Raw genomic sequence first — 15,239 nt, forward strand, 5'->3', positions numbered from 1 at the left:
ATAAAAATAATTGAATTTCAATATAAAAACTAATGTGATATGATAAATTTGATTACTATGTAGGCAATTGTGTATAAAAGTCAGATACTTTACATGATATTCCTGATGACTTCATAGTTGGTCTTCTGGATTTGCCAGTATAATCTTTCATGATCGGAAAAATAATATTTTATCTTTTTATAGCTAAAATAATTTTTAAACCATGGGAAGCATGGGCACAATAGCTTAATGTAAAGTTTCAAACACAGTTAAATTCTCCAACCAGCACCTCAAATTTTGTATTTTATGGAGCTTAGAAATAAATATGATAGCAAAAGCAGTTACTGTGCGGGTGTTCGCTCCCATAGATTGAATTGACGTATCATTGTATTTTATCTCACGGCACTAGAGACCTCCATTACAGGCTGTATTTTCTTTTCTGCACACATACTTTAGTATATTGAATAACCAATACTTCTGTTCTAAGAAAGTTCTGTAGGTGGTAACATAATTCTATTTAGCTGCATGAACAGATCCAATAGCAATCAACTGATTTTTGACCTGGTTTCCCAAATATGGAAGATGGTTAGCCCAGGTTTCCTTTCTGGTACCATACCAGCAAGGAAATCCTAGGTGAATTTGCAGTTTAAGCTGTCTGTTAGGTTTAACAGAATGTTCTCTTCTGAGGAATTTACATTGGCACCCTTTTGCGGGGGAGATGGGGGGAAAGTCTATATTGAATTTTGGTCATTAGAAGCTTTTTGTTTTGTTTGCATCAGAACGGTGCTTTCATTTACAAATTAGCAAAGTAAAGGTAAGGTAAAATTGTGTCTATTTGTTTTACGGGTTGATGATCTGAAACGTATTATCATTTAAGAAGTTACTGTGATTTTCATACCAAGGCAGGAGCCTTAATGAAGAAGATGCTTATTATTAATAATAAAAAGACTAGCCCCATAGAATAGTATTACTGTCAGATACTTTGAAGGAAAATCCAAAGGGTATAAAGATTCCATTTTAAAGTACCAAATTGGTTATGGTGAGTGACTAGTATCAAAAATAAACATTTATATTTTAATTATGATACACGGCTGGCAAATATAATAATTAGCCATGTAAGTGATGCCTTCTTTAAATATTTGAAATCAATGTAATGGTTAAGTCATTGATCTAATAACTGAAGTCATTTATTTGCCTAAAACATGATAGTAAGTAAATATTTTAATTTAGTTGTAATCTGAATAGCTCAGCTACCCAGGTGAGCATTATAGACTAGCATGCATAGATTGAATTTAGTTAGAATTCTTCTTAAAAAGAACAGACCGTAAGAGTTCTAGATAAAATAAATCTTTTTCCCCCAAATCATTTTAAAATATCAACACTGAAATAGTATCTGGTTCATATCCAAAAAAAAAAAAAAAAAATTGCTCCCGTAAAACTTGCCATTATAGAAATCACTGCAGAGCTAACATCCAGGCTTTCATTGTTAAGCTGGTATTGATGGCTTACACGTTTGCTTTTTCTCTCCCTTTACTTATTTAAAATGGAAATAGCCATGCTAGTTTTCATTTCCCCCCAGACCTGTTGGTTGTTACATTCAGGGAAAAAAAAGTTTTTTTAAAGTATCGATTCCCTAAGTTTCAGGGCTTGAAAACAAGTTTTGGGAAACTATGAAAGATAACGCGAAACGACTCCCCAAAGCTCGTAATTGGTAGCTGCTGTAGCAAGAGACGTGTGTTGACAGTGTCCCCTGATTCTCACACAGCTGTTTATTCAGATAGCATGGGGGCGCGTTCATTTACATAATAAATTTTTTGGGAGCAGCAAGGTTGAGTCAGAGAGAGCAGGGCTCCTCTCAATTGTTGCATTTAAACCAATAAGGTTAGGACAAGAGAATAGCTGTGGTTTGCGTTGCAAAAAAAAAAAAAGCCCCGAGGCTCCACGGGCAGACCTACAAGGCTGCGCAAACAAACCGAGAGATGAGATGGTGCTGTTTCTTTGTCTGGGCTTCTCAGATGCTATCAGCTGCTGCCGTTTAGAGAACGAAAGAACGCGGGGCTCAAGGCGCTGGCTAAACAGACCGGTGGGAGCTGATGGCTCCGAGTTTGGGGCGAGGTAGAAACTCTCCAGTGGCACTTCCGACTCGGAGCCTTCCTGTTGCCGTCCGGTGTGGCGGTTTTCTCGCCGGGGCCAGCGTGTGCGCTCAGTCGCTCGGCAGCCCGAGCCTGCAGCAGCGCCCAGGCGGCGGTCCCCGCGGCCCGGCTTCCCCCAGCGGACGCGCTCCGCTTCCAACAGCGCCGGGCTCCGCCGGGAGCCCTTAAGACCCTCTCGCGTCCTCCTCCAGGAGCAAAAACTATGTCTGGAATGGAGGTTTGCTAAACCAGAAAATTCGAAGGAGCCCAGGAAACTGGTGGATGCAGCAGATGTAAAGCGCTGTAAGTACAAGCTGACTGTTTGAAAAATTGTACTGCGTGACACCAGCTGTCCTGTGGGCAAAGCCCAAGATAACAAGAGCGCTTTGAGTTATTGTTTTGATTTGTTTTAAAAGAAAAACATTAGGGCGTGGGGAAGATTATGACACTTTGTGCCCAGTGCTTTATGGGCCACTGGGCTCCATCATAAAAGTATAAGTTCTTAACCCCCAATTTAACTGAGCGATTAGAATCATTAAGAGGTAATTAGAAATTAATTGTTAACAATGACTTGTTGCCTTATATGTAAAAAAAAGTTTCTTGCAGGACTTTACTCTTGTAAAGGGATCACTTCATATCGCTCTTCTGCACAAACCTCAACTATTACTATGTGGTAGAGATGAAAGCGGTATCTGTCTATATCCATTTTAACACAGAGATAGCTTTTCCTACACATTTTGGTTGGATTGGAGAAAAGAAGGAAGGAATTAACATTTTCAAAGGACAACAAATAACAAAAATAAATTGACACCCCCTTTTAAGGAAGGAAATCCTTTTGTTTCAATACACAAATTTCCCAAACATTATATTAAACGGGCTCATCTTCAAAAGGTGAAATAATAAACATTTGCCAAATTAAGCTATTTCTCACTTATTGACACTTAATAGGACTTGAATGGACCTGGAAATTAAAAACAAGGTTCTTCAACTTTTGAATTACCACTTAAAATATTTGTCATTCAAAATGAGTGTATGAATTGCTAATGACTCATGGGCTTATATTTCTTGGGAGGAGTTTTTGAAACATTTAAGCACAGCTTTTGCAGGAATTCCATAAATTCAGAGCTGTCACTGAATGTAGGCAAGCGTTTTTAAGTTTCATTTCTTAAAATGACAAGGGTACAAAAAGTCTCTAGTTAAGGACACAGTGTAGTTTTATAGTCTGGGGATTGTTTTTTTAATGTGTCTTTTCAGAGTAGGTTTTATTTTAGGCGTGTGCGAGTTTTTTTGCCCACTGTTTGGGATTTGAAGATACGCACACAAGAAAAGTCATGTTTTTCTGCATTATCAAATATTTGATATTTGACTTTCTCGCAGCTTGAGTTCTCCTAAGGCCCAAAGTGTTCAGTAAGTGAGCAAACAGCCATGGATTTTCAATCCTGAAAATTCTTTGCGGTGACAGAGCAGCCTGATTGAGCCAGTGTTCAGTTTTAGAACAACTGTTCAGTTTTAGAATGGTAAAGGGAAGTCAACTGCTCTGGGTGTTTGATATAATAAATGATTTTCAAAGTTTCCTCTTGTATTTGGAAATTTATTTTGTAAAGAATATCTTCCAAAAAAAACTCACTTGCCATGAGAATAAACCCCTTCTTCCATTTAATCAGTCATCAAAGTATTATAGATACATTCAATATCTTAAATGCTAATTTTAAAAACAGTCCTTAAAGACTATAGGTAGAATCAGTCTTTTAAATATGTACTTGTTTTGTTTTCCTAGGAACTCTGTTTTGTCCTTTTCTTTAAACAAGATACTTTAAAAAGTGATACAGTATATATCACTAGAAGTCAGGAGTTTTAAAGCATTCATTTTATGGAGTCTTTGATAAAGAAGGAGATAAATATTAACACTGAAAAGACATCTATCTGCCTTTTCTGAAAGTTCATTTCAATTTTAGGTTTAGACTTTTATTACATCATTGACACCATGGTAGGAAATATTGATTGAGGAACATTGTACCAAGAATATATTCTGATTTAAAAGCAGGTTTCTGCCTAAGGCACCTTTTTTTCCCCTCTATAAAATACATTCTGATTAGAAAATTGCCATTGTCTTTCAAATTTGGGAGTACTCACATTGATCTGTGGTTGGGCAAAACTAGTTTGCCTGCCAACTCTATTTATTTAGATAAGTTCAGTACTTTCACTTTGAAAATTTCTTTTGAGTTAAAGTTTAAAATTATAGTCATCTTATAAAAATTGCTTCTAGCAAGCAAAAGAGCCAATGGAAAACCCATAATTTAGACAAGTACCTACATTTTATTTGCTCTCTGCTGTTGAGATTTAGAATCCCTTTCCATTTACAGTTTACTTTTCACAGAACATTATTAACTTTTTGGCTTCATACATGATCTTCTGTCAGATGCTTTTGATTTGTAATTTAGCAAAGTATAATAAACAGTGCAAAAGTCATGAATTTTGCTCTGCATCCTGAGCTCTGTGGTAGGGAAAAATGTGATAAAATGTGTACCTTAAGTCTTGTTTGATGATCTCTCAAAGCAAGTTTGCCTTCTGGAAATAATTTCTGGGGTTGAAGAGCATGGTATTAACAGATTTAATGTGGCTATTCAATGGATTGGCGAAGTACTATGTGAGGTTTAACAAAATGAGAGAGACAAATTGAACATCAACAAAAGTTACATCTGTGAAGAATTAGAAATTTAATTAGAAAAAAGGCAAACTTAAAAGACCTCATTAACTAATCAGAAGTCAAAGTTACTAGTTGAGGATTCTTGTATTGAAATTCTAAAAAGTTCTCTTTTTTTTTTCCTCTCTGTATTTTCACAACTCTGTCAGTACACTACTTGGGTATTCTCTACAAAGAGTTTTAAAAAGCATTAAAGTGAAATGACTTCATTGTAATCTAAGATGACCATTTATAATGTTATGGGAAATATTTTTACACTCCTAGGAGCATTTGAATTAAAAAATACCAGATTAGGAGGAGACAAGGAACATATTAGGTTTATGGATATAAAGCAGAGAACATGAGCTTACTCAATGCCTAACAGCATTTTTCTAAAAACCATGAAATATTTTTTTTCTCTTTTGAATGGAAAGGTGCCTAATTAATTATTTTTGCAGCACATTATGTTTTGAGACCTTGAAAACCCAGAACCTTCCAGAGATTTTGGCAAACATAAGAGAAAATCAGCGCCAATCAGAAATAGGTGTTCTTTTTAGATAAGTCATTACAAGACCATGTTTCCTTACTGTGCTGTAATCTTGTACTACACATAAAAAACTAAAAGCATGTGAAGTGTAGCATTTTGTAAACTGTAACTAATTTTGCTCACATCTGTGTCTAATTGTTGTCTGCATTCGCATTCTTGAGAGTAGATTTATTTTTCCTGGACCACGATGTGGATTCAGCTGACCAACCTAAGTGAGGATTAGTTGTTTTAAAGTTATTTTGATTAAAGAGTCATTTTTAAAAACAGTAACATACAACACATGGTTTAAATAATCCTTGAGACACAAAAGAATATCTGAAGTATACTTAATGAAATGAAGATCATGGATGTGGAATCAGAAGTTGTACAAAGTACAGTAAAGTCTAGCCAGCACACAAAAAAAGTATGTTGTGAAAATGCATTTGTTTTCAGTGAGAAAACGTGTTAGAGTAATTCCTATTTTGAAGCTCATTTTTTATTAACAGGTTTGACTTTGAAATTTAAATAGAATAGGTTAAACCTCAAATAAAATATCAAACTTTGAAAGTATACAAGGAAACTAACAATATGTTTCTAAAATTATAGTATCTAGCCAGTGTTAAAATAGGAATGTATTTTAACGTGTAACAGAAAGGATGTTTTACATACTCTTTCACATAATTAAGCCAAGAGAGTTCTTAAAACTAAGTTAGTTCTCACCTATAATTTATTCCAGGTGTATAAAAATGGAAATGGGGGGAAAGGAAATTTATCCTTGAGGTATATCACTGTAGTTTCTAAATGGAAACATTTACTCTTGTGTGAGAAAATTTAACAAAAAATTGCAGAAGGCTGTTAGCATCAAATGACCTACCTTACAGGCATTCAAATACTTTTCATTGAATACGCAGGCATCTCTTTCAAATTATTTTGCATCCTGCACATATTCTCGAAAAGTAGACCTAGGAATTTCATGTAATATTAGACCAAGATATTTAGACTTTAATGATGCTTTTATTCCTGACAAAAGGTAGTACTACTTAATGTCATAAATCATAATTAAAAAATAACAGGACTCAATAGAAGATACTTGGTTGGATAACTTTTATGCCATTTGAGATGCTTCAGTTTTTTCATCTTTGCTCTGTAACCCTAATTGATGTCTGTTCCGGTTGAATGAAAATGCACATCAAAGATCTAGATTTCTGAGTTTAAAAGACGTTATGCAGAATGTTTTTTACCTCAGAGTCAGGCATTTGCCTGAGCTGGTGAGCCAGCAGCCCACCCTCACCTGAGTTTATCACCTTGCTGCCTCTGGAGGAAGAACAGTGACTAGCAAACCTGCAGGCTAAGTTAGTTGCTCAGTGAAAACCCAAATACAGATTCCTCTGGAGACAAAAGAGACCAGAACTCTGGCCAACTGAGATACTGAACTGATTATTCCTCCGTTCTCTCTCCTGATTTAAAAGATGGAAAATTAAACAGAAAGCGAACTGCTCTGGCTATTTCACCAGGCAGGCAGGGATTTCCCTTGAACTTAAACATTCACTGAATTTTCGGTTTGCTTGGGTGAATGAGTGCAGGGCTCCATGATGATTAAGAACTTGCCTTGGGCCATTTGAGTCTGGCATTGCCTGCAAGTTGCCCAGAAGCCGTTTGGAGTAAACTGTTCAATGACAAATAGTAAATACAGGACAAAACCATCACCATGAGGAGAAACACTGTCTGGAGTCAAACTCATGGGCGGGAACTCTATTTCAGCTGGTGATAGCAGAAGATGAAAGATCTGAGGATGCTGGAGGGTTAATGCTTGAACTGCTGCTGTGAAACATGCTCATTTTGCTAATAGCTATCTTTTTTCAAGTACCTTTTCCAAGCTGCCTGGGTAAGGCTGCTTTGCATGTTGATTGGGGGAGGGGTAATCCCGTTTGCAGCTGTCATAGGCCAGTGATGAATCACTATCCCGTCATTTGGCTGCCTCCCCCCTCCCACCCCCCCTTACAAGGGGAGGAGGAGGGTAGACCTGGAGGAGGAAACAACAGTGGAGACCTCAACTTAAAGACAATATGCCTTTCACCGCTGCAGAATCCTCCTTTTTCTCTTTTGGTTAAAAGAGAGCATTGTCGTCCTGAGCCATGTGCTCTGTATAATTAAGAGCTGACACTGAAGCAGAGTAACAACAGCTTCTAATTTTTTACCCCTGATCACAGGTGCAAACATCTCAAACCAGTTCAGATGTTGCTGTTTCCTCAAGTTGCAGGTAAGGATACTGTTGATATTTGACATTTGGGGAGATTACCTCTCTGTGACCCCTATCTATTTTTGTCTAGTATTTCTTAATTATTTCTATTAATAGCCTTGGTTGGAAATTACTTAACTCTGTGTGTGTGTGTGTGTGTGTGTAAAAGGAAAAAAAAAAGTTAAATATGTAGAAAGGGAAGAGGAGCCTGGATTTGAAAATGATTAGGGGCTGTACTTTCTGGGGTTAGGAAAACTCTGAATGTGTATTGAGAATTAGGGGAGAAAAGTTGGATTTTAAGCCATTTCTCATTTGAATCCCAAAGACTTGGGGAAGTCAAAACTCACTTTAGAAGTAAAATAGTTCATGTTCTTCGTTATAAAAGCTGACATTTGCAGTCTTAAGTGCAACTTCCAAATTGACTAGCTTTTGTTGACCCGGTGGGGGTGAGGAGCAAACAGTCTTAGCTTCATACATGTAATATTAATCCCCCTCTTTTTTTTTTTTTTTTTTTAAAAGAAAAACATTAAGTTTAACATAAAGTGAATTGGCCTTAGACTTCCAAACACTTGGCTGGCAGAGAACAGAATGGTATCTAGATGTGTTTTTAGTCACTTTAAAGAAATGGTCTCCTCTCTCCATTAAGAAAAGGTGAAATAGAAATGGATGGTTCTGCGATTGTGAACATGAATAGGGGCTTCTATCCCCTATAGAGTAACTGCTGAGCCAAAGAACTTTCCGGGAGGATTTCGCTGTTTTGTGTTGTAAAAATGCCCAATTTGAGCAGGGCAGTGGCATTGTTCTGATTTCCCCAAGTAGGTGACAGCTGAGGTATCCTGAGTGCTCATGTTCCTGGGCACTCACTGTGTGCCGGCCTGATCCCTCCTCACTTGGGCTGGCTGTATGTAATCCACAAAGCAAACAAGTGAGCCGACATCAGAATGTTTTAATGCTGCATTTGTTTCAAGGGAAACAGAGGAACAATTAAGCAGTTTGCCAGAGTAAACACATGCATCAGGGCTATCTCACTCCCTGTCATTGGACTATAGGCTTCAAGTGTTTTATTTGGTTTGGAGACCCATTAAATTACAATTGGGCGGTAAATTATAAGGGAGTTCCTAGTGCTAATTTATTAGATGAAAGAGATTCCATACAAAAGTGAAGTTTTTTTTTTTTTTCGATTTTACACTTTCGTGTTTTAGAAAAATAACACCTTAGGGTGTTTTTTCCCCCCGTCTAAAAAGAAACGTAGGACAGTCTGTTTTCTTTGATAATAAAAACAGATGGAAACATCTCATTAGATCTTGGCACTTGATGAACTATTGAAGGAGAGAAAAAGAAATTTTTTTAAAAAAACCAAAAAACTCCATACAGTATTTGGCTGGATAGGTATGGTCAGTGACAGCTTTTAATAGTCCACATTTTGAAAGGATGGCTGAAGTGAAAATATAAGAGGGACCTATTTGGAGTTGAAGAAAATAGATACAATAGGACTTTTGTGCGAATGTGTTTCAAAGGAGGTGTCAAGTCATTAGCGCATTAAATAGTGGGGTTATGAATTTGGTACATCTGTCAAACGGAAGGCTTCTTGTCTTTAGGTCTATGGAAATGCAGGATCTAACCAGCCCGCATAGCCGTCTGAGTGGTAGTAGTGAATCCCCCAAACTCGATAACTCTCATATAAATAGTAATTCCATGACTCCCAATGGCACCGAAGGTGAGTGGCTGCCTTCTCACTGTTTACTTTGCACCTTGTTTCTTCATCACTGTACCCGGTGTTTCTAGGTGGTTATGATTTCGGTTGTCAAATCCGTGAAACTACTCTTCTAGTTCTTGTTTAGGTTAATGTGACTTACGAATCAGCATTCACCCCACTGAGGGGCTGATGTTGCTAGGTTATTATACCATTCATAGACTGGTGTTGTTTCAGAGAGATGCATACGTATATGCACAGTAGACGTGTATGTGTGCATGACATTTATGCTTTGAGTGTATTTTTCCTTTTTGATTTTTCTTCACAGCACAGGAGCACTTGTAATTATTTTGCTCTATGAGCCATGAACATTTGAAATTATTTCCTTTATTTTACTTTCCCTTTGTTACTAAATATAACCAAATTTGCTTCAATGCAGCATTGGCCTGGAGTGTCGCTAAATATCAATAAAATAATTTGTGTGCCTAATATTCGTGTGACTTTCACCATTAAAATATAAAGAAGTAAAAGATACTTACTGTTTACAAATATACAACCTTATTTGGAAGATAATATGAAATTCATTTACTTTGTAAAGATTAAGTATGTATTTCAAACATAGTACTGTTCAATGATTTCTGTATAATACATATGAATATGTATGTAAATTTTATGTAAGTAGAAATACCTACTTAAATGCATGTATACCTAAGTCTAAACATATAGGTAAAGCTATTCGTGTGTATCATTAGCTGGTGTGCATGTTTATTTAAGTACTATATTTTTAAAGCTTCATAGAAGGGCATGTTTTGTATTATATTTATTTTTATTTTATTCTATTGAAAATTTTCTTCTTTGAAGGTGATATTTTTGCGTATTTATTCCTTATCAAGCTTTAGGACCTTAGAGCATAAGTTTCATTAGAAGTTCGATAGATTATCGATCTTAGAATTCCATGCATGAACCAAAGCCTAATCATCATTTCTCAATCACCATGATGATCTTTAACCATAGTTCTTAAAAAACAAACAAAAAACCCCATGTCATAAAATTGTTTGTTTGATGCTGTATTCCAGTATGTGTGAGGAAAGCCTTTTAAAACTGATAATAATATGAAATTTCTGGTAAGAGATACAATACCAAAATCAGTTGTTTCTGATAGGAGTTAACTGGTAACTTTCATAGCGACAGTGATTGTTTTTACATGCAAGTAGTCTGTATTTTCCTTTTTGAGTAAATACCTTCACATTATGGAAAATGGTCTCTGTTAAAAGAAGAAACTTTGCTGACCTAGCCAAAAAGAAAAAAATCTCTGAAAAAGATTCATTTGTATGTGAAACTCTTCTCTGTCCATATCAATAGGCAATCAAAAAGAAATCTCAGTTATGTATAGGAAAGTCATTCTAGTGTTTAAGTAGATGTTATAGAGCAAATAAGATAAAAAGCCAGCAGTCCTTCCTTTCTCTCCTGGAATTTGGCTTCACGTGTGAGCATGGCAGCTGTTGCAGTATGGACTGCAGTCCAGACCACTGCAGGGCCCTGGACTGGCCTATCCCAGACCAGTGTCGGCGGGCAGGGCGACCACTAAGCGCAGCATCGGGGACCAGGGATGGAAAGCTTTACCAGTCATTCTCATCACTGCTGCTGCTGCTGCTGCTAAGTCGCTTCAGTCGTGTCTGACTCTGTGCAACCCCATAGACGGCAGCCCACGAGGCTCCCCCGTCCCTGGGATTCTCCAGGCAAGAACACTGGAGTGGGTTGCCATTAAGACAATCATCTAAAGTAACTTAAAACGACAAAGCTTTATGTATGTTAAGTTGTTTTGCTTAAGGGAATAGACCAATACATATTGGTAGGAATAATTGTGAAATGATGAGAGTTAATTTTCTCATATATGAAGAATTAGGGGTAAAATGTTTTCATTTTGTCATCATTTTACTGGCAAATCATCTACAGAAGAAGAATCAGACAATATTAAAACAGAGTATGTGTTGGAAACTGCCTCTTGGATGGCTTTGTGTGAATGATGTGTGGTTGGTTTTTTAAGGGCATGTGAAATGATCATATTTCTGAATATTTACATTTAATAGCTTGATATCATGTTCATATTCAGCAATATGTAGTTCATCAAAGTTTTACATAGCTATAATAAATCAAAAATGAGAAAATATCTTAGATAGCCATGTAACCTGCCAAACCATCAGCCTGAGAGATACTTAGAAATTATTTCTTATCCAGAAAGAAACTCTTAATTTATCTTAGGCCTAAAAAAAACCATTTCTAAGTCATATTTCAAACAAGTACCCAGTTACTCATCTGACTGGGCATTCTTTTTCGGGCATTCTTTTCTTGTTGCTGTTTTTATCATACCTGTATATTTACCTCTCGTTTTCAGGCATTCTTCACTGGGGTACTTTGCAAGGGTTATGGTAGTTAGAAAGTGAGGTGAGAGGTATCGGTATAAATTATCCAGAGAATACATGAAGTTTTAGTCCATTGGCTGGGGTATTCACTTTTAGTGCACAGTTTGAAAACATGGACCCAAACTTTCCCCACCATCTGTGTGACAGGCCTGTTTGGATACAAACAGCATCAGAAAGTTCTGGGTTATTATTAAGTTTGTGAATCAATTTATCATGCCACTTACATATTCCATAAGGCATGTGTGTCTTTCCCTTCAGTCACCACTAGAGGAGTTAAGCTTAAAATCAGTGAATTCAGTGTCTGCAAGCTTTCCTGGAATAGAATCTTTATGGATTTTCCTATCCGTTTGTTGAAATCTTATTTATTTCGAAACTAGCAATATTCACCAATGAATTAGTGGAATGGAAAAAAAAAAAAAAAACCCACAAGAAATTCCTTAGCTTTTCAAAGAGTGTTTAAAATATCAGTCACCTCCCGTAAGTCCAGAATAGCTATTTCAGGCTCTCTAAAGTGATTTTATGGTAGTCCAGTTGCAATGCATCTCCTTAGTTAGGCTGACAAAACTTCCATTGACTTTACATAGTTGTTGACCCTAGCTCCACTTGGATAGGTTGTCTCCTTTCTCCAGAGCCTTTTTTTTTTTTTAATTTCCTGCAACCACTTGTTCCTATTATGAGGCTAAGAAAACATGAAAATCTCCTGTCTCAAAAACCATAACTTCATCTGAAGAACAAATAAGAAGGGAATGGAGTGGCAAGGCAGAGGATATTAAGTTTCTTCTTAAGTCTGCTGCCAAATTATCATAAGACTCAGTGTTTGTAGGTTCTGTCCTCGCAGGCTAGTGCCTATTTTCATGGTTCATCTAAGGGATAAAGACACTGAGCTACAGCCTCAAACATTGTGCTTTTTTACTTCCTACTTGAAATGTTCTTTAGTGAGATTTCTTGCTTGAGTATTTCAGGTTTCAAAAGTTTCAAGCCTGCATGTTTGTAAATTCCAACCTCTCTGTGAATCGTTTTTGTTGCAGTGAACTGTGGGTTTCACCCAGTTTATAAGTCTTTGAAATAGAAAGCATAAAGAGGCAAAAATATAACATAGCATAAATGGATGCTTGACTTGCATTCAGAAAAGCACTGTTGGGGTAATTTGTTTCCAAAGGAATTAGTCAATATTTTAGATTACTGTTGTACAATTGAATCTTGACTTAGACTGATGGAATGGTTGTGGTGGCTTTTCTTTTAACTGATTTTTTCCTAGTCTTTTGGTCTTCCGGGACAGAATGGGAAAGATATTTGTTATTAGATTATTAAAGAATAATTTTTAAGACCTGGGCTCTTGGGCGATGATGCTTCCGTCAGTTAAATACGAGCATCTGATCTGAGAGGATTTCTAACGTACAGGTATATGTTCAGGTCTCTCTTTGGTAGAAGCTGCATGTTGATGTTTGTGTTGTGTAAATGTGAGAAGTAGTTGGGAAATGGTTCTTCAGAAGGACTTGGGGATCTAGCAGTAAAGGGATTTTTATTTACATACCTAATTAAGGCCTTGTTTGCAAAGCAGTGATTCTTCGATCTTTGTTTTTTCTGGCTGTCTTAAGACCATGGGAGCCTAAGATTGGTCAGTTCATGTATTGCTAGTGTGAGTGTTTATTTTTGGTTGTCTGGGGGTGAGGAGTGGGGAAGGGCAAAAAGGAGGTGTGAGCAGGCGGAACTAAAAGCTCTCAATCTGAGTTTTCTCAATTGTAAATTTAGATACAAACTCAAGAAGAGGCTAAACTTGTCTTAAAGCAGAGGAATTTGCCTTGAAGTGACATAAAACCAGATGCAGTTGGAATCTTTACTGCAAATAGGGTTTCAGGAATTCTGATGGTAATTTGAATAGTAATTTTGAATTGGTATATCAGATTTCCAAGATGATAAGAGATACGATCTCAAATTAGGTGGCTAAATTTTCTGCATTTTAAGATTGATTTAATTGTGTATTGCATATTTTAGGATGATAGGTTAATTCAGTTTTACAAATTTGTATTATCAGGAGTTTAAAGTTGATTTATCATTCCTACAAAGCTTAGAATGCAAATTATCTTGAATTTGTTTTCCTCACTGTAATTTTAGTTTCGTAAAGTACAGTTATATCCTACCAGAGTATTTTTAAGAAATCTTATTTATGAAAAATAAGGAAACTAGAGTGAATGTGTATAAAATTATGGTTTGAGGCTACATTAAAAAAACTATATTTGTATATTTGTGGTCAAATATTCTGTTGTCAATAGAAAAATGGTAATCTAATTTTATTATTGTTTACATTCTGCACATGATTTAGTTTCTGGAAGATGAAGGGACGCTGTGAGTAAAGGAGCTTCTAAGTGACATTTTTAGAGTTTGTAGTCACAAAATTGGCCTCTTTTAAATTGTTCTTTAGCAAAAGCCATGAAAGGATGAAAAAAATAATTTAAGATTTAATATTTGCATATATAGTTATGGGAATAATTCTCACATACTGATTGATACTTAATAAAAATAATGGGTAATTTTTATAAATAACATTATTAGTCACTAAGCTGACCATTCTATGATTCATTTCATTTATCTTCAGAGGATCCTTTGATCACCAACATGGTGGGTAGGACACTGGGTTTGAATCCCAGCTCCATTTGCTGGCTGTGTGAGCTCAGGTGTGTTTGCTTCTGTGTGTTTCAGTCTCCTCATCTGTATAATGGGGATAATAGCAGGTCTTACTTGCTGTGAGGATGATAAGTAAAACTTGTAACACACTAGTGACTTACTCAGAGAAGGCAATAACAACCCACTCCAGTACTCTTGCCTGGAAAATCCCATGGACGGAGGAACCTAGTAGGCTGCAGTCCATGGGGTCGCTAAGAGTCGGACATGACTGAGTGACTTCACTTTCACTTTTCACTTTCATGCATTGGAGAAGGAAATGGCAACCCACTCCAGTGTTCTTGCCTGGAGAATCCCAGGGACGGGGGAGCCTGGTGGGCTGCGGTCTATGGGGTTGCACAGAGTCGGACATGACTGAAGCGACTTAGCAGCAGCAGTGACTTACTAATGCTCTTCGAATTTCTAGACCACATGTAAATAATTACCCCTTCTAGAAGACATGAGTTTGATCCCTGGGTCAGGAAGATCCCCTGGAGAAGGAAATGGCAACGTACTTCAGTATTCTTGCCTGGGAAATCCCATGGACAGAGAAGCCTGGAGGGCTACAGTCCATGGGGTTGCAAAAGAGTTGGATACAGTTCACCAGAACGTTTGCTTAGTGAATATGTTGTTCAATAAAGTAATTGGTGAAAATGACAGATGTCTTTCATTTTTTACTTAAAGTCAAATGAACTTTTTGGCCAACCCAATGTAAGAAAACTGAGTCTTAAAAGTTAGATGCCAAGTTGAAAGACACATGGTTTTTAATTGGTACAACTGGTATTTGAATCAAGTTCTGTTTGAGTCCAGACTCTAGGTTTTCAAATCAGTATATCACTTATGGGAGAGAGTATGTTATTCCCACCATCTGCCAATTGTTGTTCGGTTGCTATGTTGTGTCTG

At 36.7% G+C, this 15,239-nt stretch overlaps 1 protein-coding gene across 8 annotated transcripts in view; it reads left to right on the top strand.

The window, feature by feature from the left end:
* The first annotated feature begins 1,867 nt into the window (after positions 1–1,867).
* EYA1 (EYA transcriptional coactivator and phosphatase 1) overlaps positions 1,868–15,239 on the top strand; it is a 193,975-nt gene continuing 180,603 nt past the window's right edge. For 6 of the 8 annotated variants that reach the window (XM_070382270.1, XM_070382269.1, XM_070382271.1 and 3 more), the window contains exons 1-2: positions 7,339–7,580; positions 9,158–9,276. In XM_070382270.1, the coding sequence (XP_070238371.1) occupies positions 9,162–9,276 (115 nt within the window). In that variant the 5' untranslated portion in view covers positions 7,339–7,580; positions 9,158–9,161. Of the gene's footprint in view, positions 2,415–7,338; positions 7,581–9,157; positions 9,277–15,239 lie in introns of those variants that run through there. The other 2 variants (XM_070382268.1, XM_070382274.1) reach the window with 2 other exon arrangements.

Source organism: Bos mutus, chromosome 14 (assembly GCF_027580195.1).
Source record: "Bos mutus isolate GX-2022 chromosome 14, NWIPB_WYAK_1.1, whole genome shotgun sequence".
Lineage (NCBI taxonomy): Eukaryota > Metazoa > Chordata > Mammalia > Artiodactyla > Bovidae > Bos > Bos mutus.